The 23,739-nt window shown below is 36.0% G+C and overlaps 1 protein-coding gene across 1 annotated transcript in view; it reads right to left on the bottom strand.

The window, feature by feature from the left end:
* Window positions 1-9,431: 9,431 nt before the first annotated feature.
* The window catches only part of DHX15 (DEAH-box helicase 15), a 52,458-nt gene continuing 38,150 nt past the window's right edge, over window positions 9,432-23,739 (bottom strand). Inside the window, exons 7-14 of the mRNA XM_004266199.4 lie at window positions 22,753-22,839; window positions 21,590-21,739; window positions 21,075-21,183; window positions 20,371-20,562; window positions 17,360-17,482; window positions 12,913-13,103; window positions 11,206-11,375; window positions 9,432-9,998 (exon numbers count right to left, since the gene is read on the bottom strand). Coding sequence (XP_004266247.1) covers window positions 9,881-9,998; window positions 11,206-11,375; window positions 12,913-13,103; window positions 17,360-17,482; window positions 20,371-20,562; window positions 21,075-21,183; window positions 21,590-21,739; window positions 22,753-22,839 — 1,140 coding nt within the window. The 3' untranslated portion in view covers window positions 9,432-9,880. The remainder of the gene's footprint in view (window positions 9,999-11,205; window positions 11,376-12,912; window positions 13,104-17,359; window positions 17,483-20,370; window positions 20,563-21,074; window positions 21,184-21,589; window positions 21,740-22,752; window positions 22,840-23,739) is intronic.

The raw sequence follows: 23,739 nt of genomic DNA, 5'->3' as shown, positions 1-23,739 counted from the left end.
TATTTGTAATCAGATACTGACTTCAGTAGATTACAGCACAGGATCTATAAACAATCACAGTCACTACACTATCAATTCATAAATATAATGTGGATTATCCATGAAAAACTTGTGATTCCTTTCAATACATTCTTTCGGGGTACTTCCCGGCAAGCATCCCCTGGCATATAATAAGGAAAAGAAAGCACTCAGGTTACTTAAATCTTCTTGTCATATTCACAGTAGTATCAATGTTTATAACAGGGGAATCTCTTTCCAGGTGACTCTGGCTAAGAATCCTAAGAGTCAGGGACTAATAAACCAGACAGACCTCTGGAAGGCGGTCACAATAAATATTTCAAAGTTCGTGTAAAGAATGGAGCTTTACTCAGGCCCCACGAAATACCCAATCATATTTGTAACAATGGAATAGGAAAAGTTGCTACTTACAGGCATCCACTGGACCAGGTGTTAGTTATATACTATTTCATTTAGTCAACCCAACCCTTTGGCAAAGTATTATAACCAATTTCCCTTAACAAATGAGGACGCGGTTAGGTAAGTCACATCCAGTATTTCAAACCCCATCAATCAGTTTCTAAAGCTCATTACACGATATTCCTACTCCATATTCCTCAGATAATCTGGTTTCTAGCCTGGTGGTTAAAAAAGGAGTAGGCAGTCTAAGAAGTACCCCCATCACCAGTGAGGAAGCAACAATGCAATAAGAAAAGCAAATGTAAGAAAGCAAGCCAGTGGTGAGATTTTTTAAATATCTGCTGAAAAGTTACTGCATACCACACCTAATGTTAGGTACTAGGGACACAGTGACATGTGACACAGCCCCTGCCCTTAAGGAGCTCACAGCCTATCAGAGAAAAACAGCCTTAAATACTCAACACTCCAAGGACAGAAATGGGTAAGACAATCATCATAATGGCTCGAAATCACAGGGAAAAGCAGTTTAGTGTGAATTAAGTAGGAGGGAATATGATTCACTTCGGTTTGGAAATATTTCTCATCCCCAAACTAAACAAGTTAACTTTTGGATTACGTTCACTTCACGCTAGCATATCACTGATCCACTTTAAAAACAAGAAATAGTTGCAGTGAAAATCCATACTATAATAAAGCAAGTTACTGGTTAAAAAAAACATCCCATGAGCCCCTGTAGTACCACTCGAGGAAGAGGAGCACCAGGAATGCAGTAAAGTTCCTTTTCCTATTTCCTTGTGAACATTACACCAGAACGGAAAACTAGATCCACCTCGCTCACACATGTGCCTATGTGGATAATGTTCTAAACTTACGTGAGATCACAATCTGAGAACCATGCAATCAATCAGAGACTCCAACTAGGCTTTATACATCCAAGCTCCCTAGTACACAGCTCAGGGGAAATGCATCAAGCAGTGCAGGGAGCCCTTAGGCCGCGAGAGGAATGCCAGTTCCACTGAGTGGCCACGTGACCTTGGACCTCAGTTCTTCTGGGGAGGAAAAAAAGGGGAGGGGGGGGAATAATGCAGTCTACCCTAGAGGTAGGAGATTGAGTTCTGATCAAGGACTCTTCAGAGTTCCTATGAATTATTTTAAAAGTTGCTATTGATTGCTTTCTCTTTTCCTCCACCATGCTCATCATTTCTACTGCCTTCAGTCTACCTGTTTCTTAGTGAAAACAGGACAATAACTGTCCAAGAGAGCTGTTCATGTGAAAGTCCTCTACACTAAAAGATATCCAATATTACCTTTCTCTATAGTAATTACACAAACTGTGGGAAATTTGGGCTTCAAAGACTTTTCTTAACCCGGATAAACAGAATACCTTGTACCAAAATTGACACGAGCGGATCTTGATCATCACATTACTTTGAGACATCTCTAAAGCAATCAGGACTTTCTGTACAAACTCCTGTTTCTCTGAGGTAATTAAACGTCTCTAATAAAGGCAAGGAAAAAACAGAATCAGGCATTCAAAGTTTAAAAAACACCTTTAAGTCATCGGTCCAGCCTCTCTTAAATGTAAAAAAGGTAAACAATGAGAAAATAAAATGTAAACTATACTTTAAATTACAAAATATTTCATTAATTAATCATGGGAAGTCATGATAGCACAAAGCAGCCAAATATAAAGCTTTTAAGAATTTCTAAGTAAATACTTTACAAAATAGTCTTCAGTACATGTTTTTGTACTAAGGAGAACTGAGGCTGTACAATAAAAAGCAAATATACTAAAGTAATACCATACGCTCACTACTGCAATTCAGAAATGAAATTCTAATCATTTTTTCTACAATTTACTGCACAAATTTATCTATCATTCCTTAAACATTAAAATGTTTCCCTTGTAAAGAAGAATGTTAGCACTGGTAAATTCTCCCTGCGAGTCAAATACTAGGTTCTTTGACAAGGTACTATAATATATAATAGAACTAGTGCCAAAGAGCTGAAGTATTCCCCAGCATCTGACCTTAACAATTCTACTTCTTTATGTGATCTAAAATAAACAACACTCACCTCTGTAAGCATTAAAATAAATTTCCACTAGCATGCCTCTGATTGTGCATCAGATTTGGCTAAGTCAAAATTTCTTTCAACTGCCAACAATTCTACATATGAATAACAAATTAAGCTGAAATTAAGACACCTCAGCAAAAACATGACATCTATTACCGAGTGTAGAATGTGTTCACCAATGCCATTAACCAAAAATCGCAAGAAAACAAGGCATAAGGAAAATTCACTGCTACTTGATGAGTTTACGGGTATAGTTGCCATCCAAATCTAAATACATGGAATGCATTAAACTTTAAGTATAAAGAACATCTGCTTTGCCTAAATTTTTTTTTTTAATGGCAAGATCTTAAAAGACTTTACCACTTTTCTCCATGCCTACTATAACCATCCTCAACCTGGGGCAGCCTTCTCCCTGTTTTCAGTTCCCAGGCTACAACCACAGAAGAGGAACCTGAGCAGAGTGAATTTACTATCAGATTCCTAAGATCTAAACCCGCCCATGAGGAAGGCATCCCTTTGATGATCCTTCGCTTACTCACAATCAAACCACTGACCAACTGTCACGCATTACTCCCTTCCCTCAAGCCTAAACTTGATTTCCAGTGCACACTAAGATCAATACATTCCCCCACCCCCATCAAAACAGAGGCATTTAGGGCTTCCCTGGTGGCGCAGTGGTTGAGAGTCTGCCTGCCGATGTAGGGGACCCGGGTTCGTGCCCCAGTCCGGGAAGATCCCACGTGCCGCGGAGCGGCTGGGCCCGTGAGCCATGGCCGCTGAGCCTGCGCGTCCGGAGCACAGCGCAACAGGAGAGGCCACAACAGTCAGAGGCCCGCGTACCGCCAAAACAAACAAACAAACAAAACAGAAGCACTTGAGTTAGGGTCCCTTAACCCTCCCTTCTATCTTCACCTTAGTCTTTCTAAGGAAGTTTTCTCATTTCCTAGGCTACCACAACCAAGCTTGGCCTCAACCCGTCTCTCTTAAGACACAGGTCCAAGTTTTCCCTAAAAAGGTTCAGCTGGGTCCCCTTCTTTAAAAAAATATCCCTCCCATCTTGATCTCAATCCTAACCATGCAACTTCTTGTAAAAAGTAGCCTTGGCAAGCTTTTCCTAGTTCAAAACCCTCTCTCTCTCATTCAACAATGCCTAACAGAGGGCAGGTTGGCCATGCAAGGGACTCAGGCAAACTGAAGAAAATGTGCCTCCCCTACAGCAGCCAGCCACAAACCCCACTGCGGATTACTGAGTGCCATGCTAAACATCAGGTAGGCTTGTCCTTGCCTGACCTATGAATATTTTGAGAAAACCTTATGTGATCATCTTTCCCTTTCTAAACAACGGCTCTACTTGGTTTGAAACACCCCACGGTCACATAAAACAGATGAGCTGGCTGAAATCTGGCTCTTTGGGCTACCCATTTGCAGCCTCTGCCTTAAACATAAACTAGCTAATCCGATGATTTTGTAGATTCACATTCTCATCGACCCATAAAAGTGCACTATCTAAACTTTTATTTCTTGGTTTTTCACCTCTCCAATTCCCTTATTGTAGGTTCTATACTTGTAACCTCTGCCATTTCTCTCTCTACGTGGCAACTAGGATCACAATAAAATGATCTGAAGCCTAGATTCGCAGTTGGCACACCAAACCATTTCATTCACTTGTACCCTAAACCAGCTATCCTTAATGACTCCTTTGCTTTATGTCACTACTTACTCTTGCCCTTTCACTCTTATTCTTCTGTTTGGGTTCAATCTTCTTACCTGGATTATAATGTTCTAAGTGGCTTCAGTGTCCCTCACTACTTCCAATCTATCCTCTATAGTGAACTCGGATCCATTTTTTTTTTTTCCCCCAGTACGCAGGCCTCTCAACTGTTGTGGCCTCTCCCGTAGTGGAGCACAGGCTCCGGACGCGCAGGCTCAGCGGCCATGGCTCACGGGCCCAGCCGCGCCGCGGCATGTGGGATCCTCCCGGACCGGGGCACGAACCCGTGTCCCCTGCATCAGCAGGCAGACTCTCAAACACTGCACCACCAGGGAAGACCCTCGGATCCACTTTTAATCTAGCCTTTAAAGCCCTCCACAACTCGATCCCTACCTAAATTCACAGCCTCATCTGACCTCACTCTATAGCGTATACTCCAGCCAAAATGGAATACTTGCTGCCCCCTTAACACACCATCAAAACTGGCCCCGAATGCCAAGAGCACAAACCATAAAAGGGGGAAAAAAAAAAAAAAAGGATAAATGGGACTTCATCGGTATTTGAAAGTTCTGCTTTTTGAAAGACACCCTTAAGAAAATAAGTCAACAGGCTGGAAAAACATTTGCAAGACATGTATCTCATCAAGAACTTGGATCCAGAATACATGAAGAACTCAACAATAAAACTAATAATAAAAAGGGCTAAAGATGTGACCAGTCACTTCACCAAGAGATGTGAATGACAAATAGGCATGTGAAAAGATGTTCAACACCGCTAAAGATTGGTCGTGCAAATTTCATCACAGTGAAATGCAAATGGAAACCAAAATGAGGGACTACACACCTACTTAAATGGCTAAAATTTTAAATAAAAATGGGGGACTCCCCTGGTGTTCCAGTGGTTAAGACTCCGAGCTTCCAGTGCAAGGGGCAAGGGTTTGATCCCTGGTTGGGGAACTAAGACCCTCAGTGTGGCAAAAAAATAATAAAGGGGGAGGGTGGTAATTACAAAACACTGGCAAGAATGAAGAGCAATGAAACATGCACTGATGGTGGGACAGCAAAATAGTACAGCACTTTGAAAACTGTTGGGCAGCTTCTCATAAAACTAAACATGCGTTCCTAGGTATTTACACAAGAGAAATAAAAACCGATGTCCACGCAAACACCTGTATGCAAATAGCTTTACTCATAATAGCAAAGGCTGGAAATAACTCAACCTTCCAGCAACAGGTGAATGCATAAACAAATATGGTACATACATAATGGACTACTGAATATACCTATATATGCAACATGGATGACCCTTAAGAGCATTATGCCCAATGAAAGAAACCAGACACAAAAAAACTACAACCAGTCTGATTCCATTTATGACCTTCTGGAAAGGGCTAAACTAAAAGGACAGAAAGTCTGTGCACTTGCAAAGCTCTTGGGAGTCGAGCAAGGGGATTAGTGAACAACGGGACAGGGGGAAACATTTTTGGGGTGATCAAAATGTTGTGTATCTATTTGTCAAACTTCACCAAACTGTAGACCTAAATCAACATGGTAGTTTGCTGTATGTAAATTATACCTCAATTAAAGCAGAACAACTGTCTCTGGACCATGACTCTTGGCCTGATAATGCTGTTAATTGTCTAAGAAATACTTAGTGCCTATTGCAATCCTAATAATTGTTTGATGTGCAACTAAACCACAAAATTTCCTGATTACTTAACCCCAAATTTGCAAATGGCTGCCTAGAATCCAGCTTTAAGAGTTAAGAAAAAAAAAATCTAAAATTTATAATAGGGAGACTTAACATATAAATTCGAATTTCCAGCTTGGTTTAAAATACCATCAGGCAAAAAAAAAAAAAAAAAAAACCATCAGGCATTGTCACATGAGAGCCAGGGATGTGAGCTTACCCCAGCCCTTAACCACTTCCATTGGACTCACACTTAACCATTTGACTTACTTGGCTGCTTATTTATCTCACTTTACTCAATACTTGACTAACTAATCCTTAACCTATCCTTCCTCTCTGATACCTATAGTTCTTTACCACATTCATCATACCTTGCTTTATATTATGGATCTTTGAACACATTTTAAAAATCCCAACCAGACCATAATTCCAGACGGTCTCTGAATTATCAATCTATTTTTATAGACTCACACAATGCCTTCCAGAGTTGGTACTTAATAAAATGAACAGTGATCGGTATTACTAAGCGATGTATACAAAAATTGTATGAAGGAATACCAATAACAATAAAACTTCTATCAGGGAGAAATGTTAAAAACAAGTTATAAATGTAGTTTTCCCATGAGTTCTCAATCAGGTTCCATTTACTACAGTCTATTATTAATTATAAATGAAGACTCTACAAAAAATAGCATCTTTTCAAACAGAATAAAACAGGCCCACATATTAAAAGAATGCAAGAAACTTGCCAAATACAAGTAACTCCCAGGTTTGGGTTAAACTTAGTGTATGACTGATAACAGAGGCTGCTTTTGCTAGGCTAAGTTCAAACACTTTAGAAATGAGCAATTAACACTCCAAGCTAGAGAATTCACAGTAAGCCAAACAGGAAAGTTCCCAAAATCTAGCCGGTGTATATCAACAGAAGTACTTAAAAGTCACTACAGCAGTAAGTTCTCAATAAACACATTTGCCTTGATGATGGCAAGATAACTATCTGACCACTTGTACGATGGTTATCTTTTACCTACGGATAAAACATCCACCTATTTTATCCATAAGTATGGTACGAGGGCACCTCTAAAAATGCCTGGAACCAGACCACAATCCCCTCCTCTACTTTCAGTAATATAGGGTAATGTAATCTTAAGTTGCATTAACAGAAGCAATGGCATGTCTGGTCCCCTGGGAAATACAAGTTCCACGGCACTTTGCCCAGCTTAGACCACAGTATTGACTACAATCCAGAGAACACCCAGCAGAGGTTAAGCAGGAACATTCATGATATCTATAGAAACCGTATCAAAGAGGAAGGCTGAGGAGGAAAACAGGCTGTACAGCCTAAATAAGAATAAAGGAAGATGACAGTTAACTCAAATAACTAAATGGCATCATGCAGAAGAACAGCCAGGCTTATTTAACTTTACTCTAGAAGAATTAAAAACAATTAGTTACAGTGAAAGAGTATGCCCAGCATTTCTAAGAGAACTATTAAGATGTCTTCTAAAGTAATGGTTTTGCTCTGAAGTATCTGAGCAAAGGAGATGGCCATTAAAATTATTTAGAAAAGAATCCCAACTATTTGCAGGTACCTTACAAACCTAAAATTCTAGAACTAAGTCATATACTATATTAAAAATTCAGCATAGAATCCTTTTATTTTTGCAATTCTAGCTAAATGGACTGATTACAGGGTATGTATTTTATCCTGCCCTATACCCCCAAGTTGTGTTCATTTCCTCGGCCTTTACAGACAAGCGTTCTACTTGCTGATTGTCTTCCTTCCTTATGCTACCTATTCTGCACTCTGTATCTAGGGGTTCTGTATCCATGGTTGGTTGAATCCAGGGACCTGTGTTTACAGAGGGCCAATTGTACTATGCCATTTTATATAAGGGACCTGAGCATGCACGGATTTTGGTAACCACAAGGGGTCCTAGAACCAGTTCCCCACAGATACTGAGAATGACTATATTCACAACAAAAAGCAGTTCTACTTATTTTAAACTGAGAGATAAGGAGACCTCTCCAGAAAACCTTCAAAAAAGATTTTCTGAATTACTATGGAGGGAATTTTAATATTTTGGTAGGCATGATAATAGGGAATAAAAACTCGGTTTGCTCTGTTTCCAGGCAGCCACTCCCAATGCACACTCATCACTTGTAAGATACAAACAATACCAGCCATTCCCAGAAACTCTGCCAAATAACTACCTAACATTGTTCTACATATCGCTCTATAACTTGTTTCTCTATAAGAAAACCGAATGGTCGAACTCTAGATTTTAAAAAGCACAAGGTTAAAAAACACATACAACACACTGAGACCTATTTAAAATTGGATAGATGGTCAGATTATAACGATATGCAACTGATTTACCAACTGTATACTGTGGTATAATTTTAACAGATAATATATTACTTTGGCAAGACCTACCATTTTAGTAAACAGTCTTATCAAGTGCCTAGACTTTCTTAACCTAAAAAAAAAAATGCTAGCATATAATATTGCCAATAGTTAACGTAGGACAAATTTTTAAACAATTTAAATGAAACCTAAAATATTACTTCAGCATGTAAATTACTCCATGGGACCAAAATTAAGCACTTAATAGAAGCATATTAACTCTTTCAAACCACTAGGCATCATTTAACAATTAACAGCTACCTACACTGAGAAGTATCCCAGTAACCTGAAATACTCTTAACTTGCCCAATTAACTCCCTTACACCACATACTAGATATATGCCTCAAAGTATATTGAAATCCCAACTATGTATACCTATAAATTTAACATTTAAATATTTTTAAAGAGGGGAAAGGGAGAAGAGGCAAGTCCAGACATTAATGAGTACAGTATTTACTCTTCAAGTAAAAGGAACTGATTTACTAAGAACCCTTTGATGGGTCACACCCTAAAGACGGGTCGCATCTAAAGACCCTTTGATGGGTCATTTGTGGTTAAAAAAAGGGTTTTTAACTTGTCTGTGGCCTGTTACAGGGAATGGAAAGTTCACATTTTAACACACTACACTAATTACTTTGTACATTGCATAAAACACCCAACACTGAGAATTCAGTAAAACTGACCAAGATCTACAATATATCATTTCCTATTGTCTATTTAATACAAACATTTGTTTCAGTGACTAGAGTGCTTAGAATGGTATAAGTAAAACAAAAACATCTGCTAAAAATGTGGTAACAAAATAATAAATAATCAGTCTTATGGAACGAACTTTAAGATGAAGAGAAAACTATCCTTTAATTATTCTGTCTTTGGGGATCCAATTCTGAGTAAAAACTACATACTTTATCTCATTAGATCACATCCTGACCTAACAAAGTGCTAAGCTATGTTCTTTAAAACACTGCTGTAACGACTACTTTAAAGAGCAACCCTGTGGAAAGATGCTGAATATGTAATCATAGTACACTTACAATTCAAGGAGAGAAAAAAAAAGTCCCACACTGGGGAAGAGAAGAAGCCATACTTAAAGAGACTAGAACAAAAATATCAAAGTGCTGTGGCCAAAATTAGTATAAATAGACTTTATTGAAGTCAGTGCCTCTGTACTGAGACAGAAGATTGTGTCTACATAAGCACAAGTTGTAACATTTCACAACTTCTAAAAGGAATGTCAACAATTACAACGATCATGCATACCATGGTCGATAATCACATTTTAGAAGCATTTTCAACCATTTCTAAAGAAATGCTTATAACATTGTTATATATAGAACTACTTTCAATAAACTGCAAAACATTGATCGACTTTTCCAGTATGAGCTACAGTGTCAACACAAAAGGGAGGCATAAATGTTTAATTTATGAAATCAGAATGGAATATTTACTGTAAAGAAAAATTAAAAAGCTTTCAAATAAAGGCCATTATTGAACCAACGTGAAGAGCACAACTTGAACTTTTGAGTTCATTCATCTTTTAAAGCTGTCCTCTGAATAACTTCAGTTCTAAGCATTGAATTCAGTACTGTGAATATTCCTTGGATTGCAGTTTGGCAATGATGCGGTCCAACTGTCTCTTTGCTTCACACTGTGGGAAATTGCTCATGTCATAATATTGAGGGGCAATTTTCACCAACCTGTCCAGAAGGGGGGGAAAAATTACCAAATTAACAATTAAAGTACTGGAATTGCTAACGGGATAGGCATTACTCATTAATATACTGATAAAGAAAGGCAAACCTACAAATCCAAATCAATGTTAAAATTACAAATGCCTAATCCTTATAAACACCACTTTTGATATGTATGCTTCTAATAAGCTGTAAATTTTCTGATGGTGGACTTCCCATAAACTTAAAAAAAAGATAAATTCTTACAAAAAATCCTTTCTTTACATTAATACAAAGATATTAACATAAGGTCATTCATTTCTTCACTCTAGAACACTATTTTGACCAACCTCTCTAAGGTTAGAGTACTGAAGGTTCTATACAAGAAACATCTTGGTATTCAAATGACTGGATCTTCTCATTTTCAAAGTTCTAATAACCATAAATATAACTCTATACCCCAAACAATACACTTGACTGAATCTTTTTTAACGTTTAGCCATACAATTTTTTCTCAACAAAGCATTTAAGATAAAATGATAATGTCCTACACAATTTCAGTGTCAAAAGTCATAAATCAGTGTAGGAAATATTGCAAGTCACATCAACTAAAATAAGCGCTTCAGTCCCACCATTCTTGGCTGACGTTTCCTATCTTAAGTTATAGAATAGATTCTGGCAAAAAAGGAAAAAAAAAGGACACAAGAGGGAGTGAGGTAGTGAGCTAGTGAAGTGGGTGGGTAATTTTGCTTAAAATAAGTCAGTTCTGATTACATTTTGTGAATCAAATATGCAATGATACAAAAAGAGGTATAGTTTTTAATGCCTGCTTAGCTCCTAAAGCACCAACATATAAATAACAGTTGAGAGCTAATTATAGTGGGACAGATAAAATATAAAGACTGCCTGACTTCTGGAACCAGAAGACTTGAGTTAATCACAACAGCAAGAGAAGGGCTCTAAAGACACTCTTGATATCAGTTAACTGTAGCTTTATATTTGGCTCCAAATCCTGCCCATGTCCGTACCAACGATCTCACTGTCCTCTTATCAAACCAAAGATGTTAAGAGGTAACCATACCATCAGGTCAAAGCCCCATAACTATACACTGGACTATATACCTTAGTGATGAAAACACCAAATTCCCCAGAGTGAAACGAAAAACAAGTCTTTCAGATTCCATTCTGAGCAAATGGTAACGAAAACTTTTAGAACGAAAGGCGCTGAGCTTACCATTCGGGCTTGATATCTGTACACGTCCGGATGTAATTCTTTGTTGTAAGAACAAACTCATTATAAAGCACCCATTCAGGCTTGTGGTCAAGAACAGTAGAGGGATGCAACTGAACCACCTGGTTATCTTTCACAGTTAAGTAATGCCCTGTTCGTTCTAAATGTGCCACCTGAAACCAAAACCCAGTAAATTAATACGATACTTCTGATGTGCTAGTTACAAAACAAAAGTGGTGTAAAGCTACCTATATAATTAGGGACAAGCAAGCCTCACCTTTTGCTTTTTATCTGATGGCTGTATTTATCTACCACTGCCTAATAAAAGCAGGCATCAGCCAACTACAGCAGGCCAAATCCAACTCACTGCCTATGTTTGTAAGGCCTGTCAGCTAAGAATACTTTATACATCTTTAAATGATTAGGGGAGAAAATTCGAAAGAGAAACATTTGGTTGACACTGGAGTGGAAATCACGTGAAATTTACATTTCAGTGAAGTTTTATTGGAACACAGGCATTCCCATTTGTCCAAGGCTGCTTTTGTGCTACAAGGGCAGGCAGAGTTGAATAGTTTTAATAGGGACCTAATGGGCCCACAAAGCCTACTATATACTATTTGGCCTTCCTGCCTTAGACCATCTAGAGTAGGTTCTTAATGCCAGGTGACAATTTTGTGGTAGCTGAACAACTACTAAAAGATTAATTATCTACAATCAAACACATCAATTGGTGGCACTCATCTAATATTTAACAAATACCAAAGCAGATGAAGATAGCCCTTTCCAATTCTAGAACTCTAGTAACATAAAGAATATGTGTGAATAATAGAAATGAATAATACATAATAGAAAATAAACTCAATTTTATTCAATAAATATTTACTAAGCACCTACTAGGTGCCAGGTACTACACTGCATGCCCTATTTCTAATAAATTTTAATCTTAAGAGAATTAGAAATCCATAATGCTTGAATAACAGAGCAAGGCATGAAAATCCTAACTCTAGTAAGATCTTATAAGATGCCACAATAAATATTCTGTTGCTTTGATTTCAAATACCGACAATGCGCCAATCTACTTTCATTCTGACTCAGTGCATTTAAGTCCATTCTATTTATTGAGCTCATCTGGCCTTAAGGCAGGCCACATCTTGCTTAAAAGACAGAGCCAAAGGAGACAACGAAAAAAACAAGTGGGATATATAAGAGATAACTAAAACCAATCCCATCCCAAGTAAGGGACTGACTTGTTTTCATCAGAAAAACTTTGCATTTTTAAAAACATAATCTGTTGTAAGTCCCTTAAAATAAATACTCACTAGATCTACCTGACAAGTTTTACTTCAGCCTCCAATATAAAACACAAAGCTAAATGAAATGTTTTAAATTATTTTTCTTTATTACTTAAATCAAAAGACCGCCTGGCTTTCCCAGCACCAAGTGTCTTAAAGACTCCATTAATAAAAAAGTAATTCTAAAATTGATGTCTATATAACTGGATCACTAACTATGCCATTTAGTGAATTAATTTAGACACGTAAAAACTTCTCAGTGTATCAGTTCATTCAAGAATTTGGACATAAAATTTAAGATCAATATTTATAGGCATTCTTCAACTGAATTTTTGTGTTTATGTGGATTCCAAGGGCTGCTATAGAAAACAAACATTATGTAAACATTTAATTATGCACTTCTGTATTATCCACATACCTGCATAAAATACCCAGTAACCAAAGCTTTTCTTATATTAATATAATAGTCCCTGCTTGTAAAGTCAGTACTTCGACGAGGCAAATTAAATCTGTCCATAATTCTCGATAGCTGCTGGCGTACATTGTCTGCTGACATCAGGGACCTGTAGTTAATGAAGTTGTCATAACACCACTGAACCGATTCATGATCTACAAAGTTGGAGGGAGGGAAAATAAGAGGGACATGAATCATCCAAACAGGTATATTATCTAATGAAAAAAGGAAATCACTATAAACAGTAAGCTAAGTAATCCAAAAGGGAATAACCCACATCATTTTTATAAATTAATCACAATGTTATCAACTTTCCTAAAAATCTGGAGTGAAGTTCAAAATTAGAAATAGCACTAAGGTTTCTGGCTATTGAATGACAAAACAATGGTTTTTGGATAAACTATTTTAATTGTTCTGAGTTATTTACCCATAAACATACACCTGGTTGTTTTCGATAGTCTGACAGGGGTGGGTTGAGAGAATTTGGAAAAATGCCATGTCTTTCTCATTTTCAAAGAAAAAACAAGCTTAGATTAAGACTATCAAATACAATTTAAAAGTTATAAAAATGAACTTCAAGTGACTATTGTGTGCTTTGCTTTACTCCTGAGCTAGAGCACCCCAAACTTAGTGTTTAGAAGTTTTACTGTGACCCATGTACCTCTTAGTGGTTTAAAATACAAGTGACATAGGTTACAAGGATGTCTGGAACACTCACTCTTATGTTTAATAAACAAAGCTTATATCAAAGCACTTCAAGTAATTTCACTACATATATTTTATTATCAAAGGGATCTTTCTCCATTGATGAATCCTTCCAACTAACCTAGAGATGCTCATATAAGAGCTCAAACTGTAGCATCATGTAAAACATTACACAGTGCCATCTTTATGTCTCAAAGTCACAATGGAAAACTGCATTATTTACTTCAGAGGCCCTTCGATAAATAAATCTAAGAGGGTTATTTGTGAAATTGGGGGGGTCCTTAAAATATTACAACTATGATGATACTTTTCCAGCTATGTGATATACAGTAATCTTTGGCATAGTCCTTTCTCCTTGGTTCTAGGATTCTACGAATTATAATACACATATTCTTAATAGTTTGTCAGAGGAACAACAGGTATATTAATAAATGTTTATCCATTACAAAATGCAGCCACATTTCAGAAACAGGGTAGGTGGATAGATGGTGTAGTAAATGACCTTTAAATTGAAGACCTGACATGTTAAAATGTCCATTAATTAACCCATCTGGAATGAGAAATAAAAGGTATCCAACTGAACATACTGACATTTAAAGCAAAGCACTGAGTATCTTCAGAGATGAAACAAAGGAAGTATGTGCTTAATGAAAGGTAACGTCGAAACAGACAATAAAAAGGGGGACTTCTTAAAAGGGTTGTTCATTTGCAGACTCTGATCTGGAGTGTAGTGTTTCTGACATGCTAAACTTTTCACAGAATTCATACACTAAAGAGTAACAGAACAGGAATTTTAAGTTGTCAAGATAAACAAATAGTATCTGATGGTTTTACTATGTCTCTAAATTTTTGAGAAATAGTTTGATAAATGGGAGGAATAAAATCTAAACATGGGAACATTTTATTAAAATAATTCTAGCTATTTATTTCTCACAGTGAAACTACTCTTAAGATCTAAAGCCAAACCATTAGCACAGACACACACAAACACACAGAGAAATTAAGGCACTGCAAAATAACTTAAATCTAGTTCTGTTTCCCAAGTGTTAAAACAAATAGTATAAAGACTAATTTATCTTTACTATGTAATCAATCATTGTTTTTAATGAAATAGATCGTCTTGACTAATATCTGAAATATTTGCTAATATCTGCTAGTTTGCAAATACACAATGTTTCAAATACAACACAGCATCACTTAAAAAATAGTTAAAACACCCCAAATTCAATAAATGGATCTGAAATGTCCAAGTATTATGTGGAGATCAAAGTTTGATGTTATTTTTAGACTAGCTCTCCTTATTTGAAAAGGTGGCAGTGATTAAAGGCTAAATGTCCAGTCATTCTGTTTCCTTTGACCTTATTAAGAAAAGCGTATCGAGGAAAAGGTCTAAAACTAACCAACAGCTTACCATCCCTATGGCAGTGAAAAGCATTTAGTAGAAAAGGATCATCTATCTAGTGAGCAGATGTTCCCATTCTACTTCATGACACCCCCTCTGCTCAGAATGGGTAGGAGAAAGCTTTTATAGGTACCTACTGTTCAATATTTTCCTAGAAAGTTCCCAACTACCAAATATGTGTATAAAGCACAAGCATTCTTTAGCAATTTTATCATTTAAATCTTAAAACTCCTCTAAGATACTGTAATGTTACATTTATATGTAAAAATGAAAACACACAGTTCCACTATAAATCTTAAATTTCATTTTCAAACCAAACTATGAAATACAATGCTGTGCTAGTTATCATCAAAAGCTTAAATGACAAAATAATACAACCTAATTTTAAAAGAATTAAAATGTCCTGTGAGAGAAATAGGGTTAAAAAACCATGCTGCTCCTACAGAAATCTTTTCATTTCCACTTAAAACAGTACCTTAATAACGTCAAGGGATTCTGAGAACCAAGATGGATGTGAATCTGCTCCTTCTCAAGGCAGTTATCACAATCTGTTAACAAGTTACGTGTCTGGTGGTCACACAGTTATCAACTAGCATGCAATACAGTTCGCACCACAACAGGAATATAGTGTATTTCTTGAATTGATCTATCCCATCAGGAATAAAGGCTTTAACATTATGCATTACCAATACTTTGGACACAAGAAGGATAAAATAAATTTTCTGACGTAAACTATGTATTGGCCTTCATCCGTTTCTCAATTACTTTTCATTTACCTCCCTTATGTGCCCCAAATTTCTCAGATCCAGGAAGAGAAGGACTCTCTACCTTTTCCTTATCTGATATTCATCAATTCTATCAACTCATATCAGAGTTCGTGTGTAAGACACAGATGTGCAATTTGGCTGCTAAGGTCCTTGTTCCTCATACTGGCCCTCTAGCACTTCTGGACCCTGAATGAATAAATTCACCCCTATCCCCAAAGAGATGTGCCAAAGTCAACAGACTATTTTAAGAGTGTAAATAGGATTTTTTGAGAAATAAAAATGAGATTCAAATAAAACAAGGAGTGCAAAATTTGAATGTCTATATAATAAATTAGGAAACTAAATTCTTATCAGCAGAAACCACAAACTTTCAGAGTGATTGAAGACACCACATTCCTGGAAAAGGGTGATGTAGGGCTATCAGTCTCTGATAACGTATCACCCAACAGGTTAACCTACCGATATGTAGAAATCAAATACTTTCAGAATCTATTGCAATTATTTCCACATTTTTTCCCCTTTACATTTTCCTCTCATTTAATTTTTATAAATAGTGCATTCCAACAAAAGCATCTAGCAATAACTGTATTATTACCACTATGTTTCCTTGTTTTCAAATAACTGGAAAATGTTTTTCATGTTGCTAAATATTCTCTGAAAACAATATAAAGCTAGAACAATATTTCATCACGTTGCTATAGCATAAATCACTGAACCATCTTTCTACTGGTGGGCATTTAGGTAGTTTCCATTTTCCCTTACTATGATAGATAACTGTGGGATAAAAAACTTGAAACATATCTCTGTCCACAGAATACTAAAAGAAAATCTCACAGATTATCTCTGGGTCAAAGGGTTTGAGTTTGTTAAGGTTCTTGGTAACATAAAATCTACTGCTTTTCATAAACATAACATAAATTTACATTCCCAGCTCTGGTGTAAGACTGCTCCACTAAACCCACTCCCACACAACTAAAGACTATTTTTCTTTAACCTTTGCCAATTTTACAGGTGAGAAAATGGCACCTCTCAATAACAATGCATTTATTGAACTACAAGTAGAGGTGAATTTCCTCCTCATGTTTATGGACCACTTATAGCCTGAGAATGGTCATTCACATTTATAGCCTGTATTTCTATTTTGTTAGTTTACTCTTTTGTAAGAGCTATTTATTAGTAAAAATATTAGACAGTAATAATTCTATAATACAAAACCATTCACAAAAAATGCAAAATTAAAACAAAAGTATATCAAAATCTGTATGTTCATGGTAAATTTTATACAAGTATTTTATCTTTATTTCTCTGTGTTTTCCAGGTTTCCAGTGCTTTTTCCCTGATTATAAAAGTAAACAACTCTGGAAAAGATGGGCAATTTCTATTTTAAATGATAGTCATGAGTTTTTTTTCTAAAGGATCTCTGGGTTTCTAATGTAAAGTTGTCACGGATAATAAATGAAAGTGCGATGAAGAAACATCTTATATGCTGCAAGTGACATTTAGACAAAAGAGTGCCTTCAATCTAATTTACACTTACTTTGTTTAAAAGCGTGGTAGACATTCAGCAGTGTCAGATGATCTCCATCTATGTGGGCAAATCTCATCTTGGCCTCATCTGCGGCTTTCTTGGCCTCCGTGGGGCGAACAAAACACTGTGGGACTAAACAAGGTTGGTATGGGCCCAACACAAACGCCCATATCGATGAGTCACGCATTCACAGATAGAGGAACAAGGCCTAGCTAGGTCAGTTCACAGAGCATAGGGCAGGGCAGGATGGCCTCCAACTGCATCTTGGACTGTTTACTACCTTGATTTGGTACATCAACACCTAACCACATCTGTAAGACAAGAGGGTTTCAAAGCTACAGAGTACCTGATTATTTTTAACTAGATCTAAAAGTAGGCATCAAAACAGCTATTCTGAAGGCCATCAAGATACTAGGAAGCTCAACTCATTTCAAAAACCAGTGCCGATAGCTCTACCAATAGCCAGAATTACGGTGTTAATAGCCTTTTAGCTAAATATAATTTTTTAAAAGGCCATCCATTGAATCCACTGAATGGTTATGAAAGTGATGAAGCTATACTTGCCCACTGCAGGGCTAAAAACAACTTTCCAACCAGTGTACTGCCACATTTCTATTGTAATTCTTCCCTAGTGCTGTGGCTATTACCAACTGGTGGGTATCACTATTAGCACTGGTGAGCAGAAGCATATGTAAACATAAAAAATATCATGAAATCTTGGGTTTTGATGATAGCAGTAGTGGTGGAAGGTTAAACCGCCTCTGAATTAAGAAAATTCAAAAAGGCTGGGAATATTCGGCCTAGTTTTCCAGCATTTTAAGAAAGATTAGAAAATAAAGTCCCAAGTTCTTTTTTTAAACTGTATTTGAAGACTTCAATATAAAAGCAGAATCCAATATTTTAAAAGTTGACAATTAGTCTGAAACGGTCATTATTTCAAGGGTCATCAAAATATATAACTACAGTATTTGTTTAGAGCCTCAATATTAATTCACATAAAACTTTAAGTTGTTACATACAAAGCGTGCACTATATTTTTTGAAATACAACTTTCCTTAATTCACTTTAGCAATTCCATAGTCGTAATAGCAGTATGAAAATAAAAAGACTTAACAACTTGGGACTTTGTGAACACATTTTTAAAGCTCTTAAAACTTTGTCAATAAAAAAAAATTATAAATTATCAGTTCAGATAGAAGATAATGGGAATAATCGACAGTGAGATCAAATACAGTATCAATTACTCTTTGCCATACAGTTTCCCCTTTAAAATGATTCCAAAGAAGCCAAATAGAGACAATGACACATAATCACAGTAAATACTAAGTCTTGCTTAATGTAACTGAAGCAAGGTAATAAATAAAAGTACAGAAACCTCTCATAGCTGTGAAAGTTAATGTGAACTAGCTACCAGAGTTAAATATTGGGTATAAGAAGCACTCCATAAGGCCCCTGATTTGTACTATTTATATCAGGACCCAAAAACTTCAGAAACTATTTAAATGGAAAACAAAGCATTACAAGCTCAGCAAACTGTTTCAGTTCCGTGACTTCTTCCTCACACTTTAATAACGTTTTCCCCCACAAATGCCATGCTTAATAACCGCTGCACATAAGTGTTCACTCTCTTGATGTGCTAAAGATGACCAGTAAACCCTACGTTTTGTAGAACTAGTACAAATAAGAGATGTAGTTGGAAGATCTCAACTGCATCATAATGACCAATTTTTTTTAAGGGCTAATTTTCTGAACTCAGACAATGGTAATTGTATAGTATGCCTGATAAGAGAACCTAGAAAAATAAAAACTGGGCAGATAACAAATACACAATCTGTTAAAACTCTTGCCCCACACTTTCTCTAAAAACTAAAATGTTGGGTTAACTACAACTGGGAGAATCTAGCAAAAACAACATATAAGAAAAGGCAGACAACAACCTACCACCACCTCCGCAAGAGACTACAATTTCATTAAAATGATTCGATACTGCCCTGCCCATCTGCTCTGAGTCTGATCAATCATAACTCTGCAAAAAAAACATTTTAGCTAGATCTTAAATTAAAAATTCACACCATTAAAATATACATCTAAACTAAGCCAAAATTTTTATATTTAGAAATTTTAAAAATTTCCTCCTTTAACTACATGTAAGATTTTGAATTATTTGAGGCATTTAATTATAAATAATACCAATAAACCACTCTATGACTGGAAGTCAACTTTCCCCAGTACTGAAACTAGTATTATAGAGTACTTTGATAGTAAAAACTTAATACGTTTTCTATTTTACGCTGCAAGAACCAGTGTATATTTTTATATTAACAGTATTTCTTTTTTTTTGGAAAATCTAATTTCCAAGTTACTATTTATTTATGAATTAAGTGTTACTATTAAAAACAACAGTATTTGTTCAGCTTAATGTTCTAATTTTTAAAATAAGCCATTTTATCTATTAGACATATTTATTTTATCAAGTGTTTTCCTGTCATTGTAAAAGAATTACCATCAGGTTAGATTTTAAACCCAGAATTATATATTACTACTTCTATTTATTTGATATTAAGTTTGAAGTAAATGTTTGATTGCCACTGCAGTATGATTTATACATGTAAAAAAAGCTCACTCTTTAAATGACAGTTTGCTTTGTCTCAGGCTCACTTAATAGTGCCAGCTACTAGAACAAAGTTCTTCTGGTACTTTTAGCAATAAACTGCAAAACTAATGGACCTACCAAAGAACTCAGTTATGATGTCTTCAGACTTACTCTCTTATTGAGATTTTTATCTGCACTCAAGAGAGCCCATGTTTTTACTATACTGTGTGCACAATGACTTAATTTACTTTTGTAAATACTATGTCATTATGAAGCTACTTTACAAGATATTTAGGAAGCAAAATGAGTCCCTTAAAACCACCTATAAAATCCACTATCATACTAAATATTAGAAAACAAAACCAAAAGTGAAGTCCACCCAAACTTTGAAGAGCTGGGCTTTTTTTAGTTCCTTTCCCTCTATTACCTGACAACATAGCAGTAATAGATAGGACCTCATTAGAACAGTTGTAGTCACAACTTGCAATAACCATTTTAGCGAGCTGTGGATCTAGAGGAAACTCAGCCATCATGGATCCCAATTCAGTCAGATCTCCATCATCATTTAAAGCAGCCAGATAATTCAAAAGTTCTAGGGCTCTCATCAGAGTTTCAGGAGCTAGGAGGAAAAGGCAATATATCAGACAAGCAAAAACGTGACAAAGTACAAATTATTACAAGCATTCTCATTTTTCATTCTACAGTGGACAAAACTCGAAACTCAAACTGTCATCAAATTCAATTACAGCGATCTAGCAAACTATGAATCATATAAAATTGCAAAACTTTCCTGTATAATAGTAAAACTGTCATCTTCCTAAGTACATTAAATAACTGTTAACTCAACAATGTGTTTATCAAACTATTTTTCTTCCAAAAAAAAATTGGGAAAATTTTCATTTTCATGCCCTGTCAATAACTCCCAGAATAATTTAGCTATTCTGAAGGGGAAAAAAAAAAAAGAATTTGCTCTTTTGTCACTCTTTTAGTTTTAATGCTAACACACAAAATTTATCTTGACACAGTGTAAGAAACAGGTAAAATGTATTTAATATACATACTGAATAGGATGCAGAGAAAGAGTCAATTTTGGTTAAAAGGTTTGATAAAATATGCTTTGAGAATTCATACCTGGTGGATCCATAAAATCAAAATGCACCAAATCATCAATACCGAGTTTCTTCAATTGTAACACAACTGATCCTAAATTAGAACGCAAAATCTCAGGATAGGTGTTATCCTAGAAAAATACAAAAACATTTGTTCTGTTAAACATTCCTTAATCCTCTTGCTCCAAAAAGCAAAACGTATCTGTTCTCTGCCCCCTCAGCTATTAACTTTTGGCATTTCTTCTAAACCGCTGACTAAAGAGAGGAGAAAAACACTTATGGACTAAAAAGACTAAAAGGGAATCAGACACTTTCTATGAACTATCTTTATAGGGTTCGAAGCGTTACTGCTGCTGCCCACCTAGACTTAGAACTGTAACAAAGATCTGTATTGGTAGACTACACCATAAATCTCAGAAAAACTAAAGAGATTATAGTGCCAAAAGGCAAGATAAAGTAAATGAAGTAATTTTCTCCTGGTAACAAATTCAACTTAACCTTCCAAACACACTAGGAAGGACACAGTAAAACCCTTACCTGCATTTCTGTTTTGTAAGCTTTCTCTGTATAAAGTCTGAAGCACTTCCCAGGTCTGGTTCGTCCAGCTCGACCAGCCCTTTGCTGAGCTGAAGCTTTACTAATGGCTGTCACTAAAAGGGACTCGACTCTGATTCGAGGATTATATACCTATTGGAATGGAAATGACATTAAGAATGATTCTTCCTTCAGTTAAACACAAAACTGTGATCTAACAGAAGTATCCAAAGCCCACAGCTAACCCCAAAATAAACAAAGTAGTACTGATGACCACGATAAACCATGCTGGGACAGAAACAAAATTCATCGTCTTTACTCCTTAACTTTCTTTCAGGTATTCTGTCTCCAACATTTTGAGAGACCCAAACTAACGTGAAAAGTCTCTTATCTAACACACAGATAGCTTATATCATCTTTACTCTTCCTAATTTAAAATAATTTCAGCTTTACCTTACTCTTATATAGTGGATTGTGCTGAAGGTTTTTGCCTGAAAAGAACCTGTCAATTTCAACACCTTGGACATTAAGAAAACTATTTTGAACTTAGTCCAGAAGAAGTCAGTTATATGCTGCCAGTTTAAAGGACAGTTTTCTATCAAAAACATGAATACTATGTACAATGAATTCTCCCAATTATACTTATAAAATGTAATCAAATGCAATCAAAGATCTTTAAATTATAAAACATAGTTTTATTTATTTACTGAGCAGTCACTTCATTTGGTAAAAGTGCTTGGTATTCAGTACTGTTAAACTAGAGGTTAACATAGTACTTTTTATTCAAGTACTGTGCCTGGCACATAGAAACTCTAATTTAGTTGGGGAGTGACTGATATGCAGGTTATGATAATCAATCCTGTATTTATTACTACCACCATACTCCTTACATGAACATACACTCACATACAGAACACTCAACATCACTACAAAGAAACAAAGAAAACAATGCAACCGAAAAGAAGCCTAGGGTTAAACATTAAACATGGGCTTAGTATGTGAAAGCCAGCTAGAACACAAAGAGTTCATATCTCAGAAGTCTGAAAATGAAACACAAACTGGAAAATAATTCTAAAAAGTAAATTTAAGCCATTAAATGAGTAAGCAGTAAGTACTGTTAAACTAATGCTAATTTATAAAGTACTAAAGTAGTACAAAATACGTACCTTTTGTTTCGCAAATCCAGGATCAATCACAAATACCACACCATCTATTGTCAAAGATGTCTCTGCAATGTTAGTTGACACAACAACCTGTTAAGAAATAAAGAGTATTTAACTTATACTACCGGCCAAGTACAATTCAAATAGTAAGATTAGCATTAACTTTCACTAAACAATCAGTTACAACCCACTAAATAAACCAGAAATAAGGTTTGATCTTTAATGACCAATGCTATATAAAGACGAATATTTAAGAATTCAGGGCTTCCCTGGTGGGGCAGTGGTTGAGAGTCCGCCTGCCGATGCAAGGGACACGGGTTCGTGCCCCGGTCTGGGAAGATCCCACATGCCGCGGAGCGGCTGGGCCCATGAGCCATGGCCGCTGAGCCAGTGCGTCCGGAGCCGGTGCTCCGCAACGGGAGAGGCCACAACAGTGAGAGGCCCGCATACCACAAAAAAAAAAAAAAAAAGAATTCAAAGTTTCATTAAGCTCATCATAGTACCTTCCTTTTTCAACAAAAAATCTTCAGGTTATTACTCAATCACATCATGTTTTGATTATTCAAATAGCAGAAGAACATCAAAAGAAAATTATCAATAAATCAATATAAGCTTACCTCACAGAATGTCTCCCTGAGAGAACACTCCTTTGTTAATATCCAAACTCCACACAACATGTAAATCTTTCAATATTTTCAGGCAACATTGACAAAGGAAAACTTTATATCACCAAAACTCAACTCAGTATTTTAAACAAAATGGCACATAGGGATGAAAACCTCAAGTTAGAATCCAAGAATTTGCAGATCATCAGAACAGAACGTGGATGTTTTGTAAAGTGTATAGTCTCAAAGGGGGTGTCACTGCATACAAGGAAACTGTTAATCATTTTAACTTTTTATTGACAGGGAATAATGTTTAAAGCATTTACATACTAACATGATAGCTTGCTTTTTCATGTGGGTGTTTTACTGTATTTTAAACAGGTTT

The sequence above is a fragment of the Orcinus orca genome, chromosome 4, assembly GCF_937001465.1.
Source record: "Orcinus orca chromosome 4, mOrcOrc1.1, whole genome shotgun sequence".
Lineage (NCBI taxonomy): Eukaryota > Metazoa > Chordata > Mammalia > Artiodactyla > Delphinidae > Orcinus > Orcinus orca.
The sequence above is the reverse complement of the archived record's forward strand: the minus strand, read 5'-3'. Positions and strand labels throughout refer to the sequence as shown.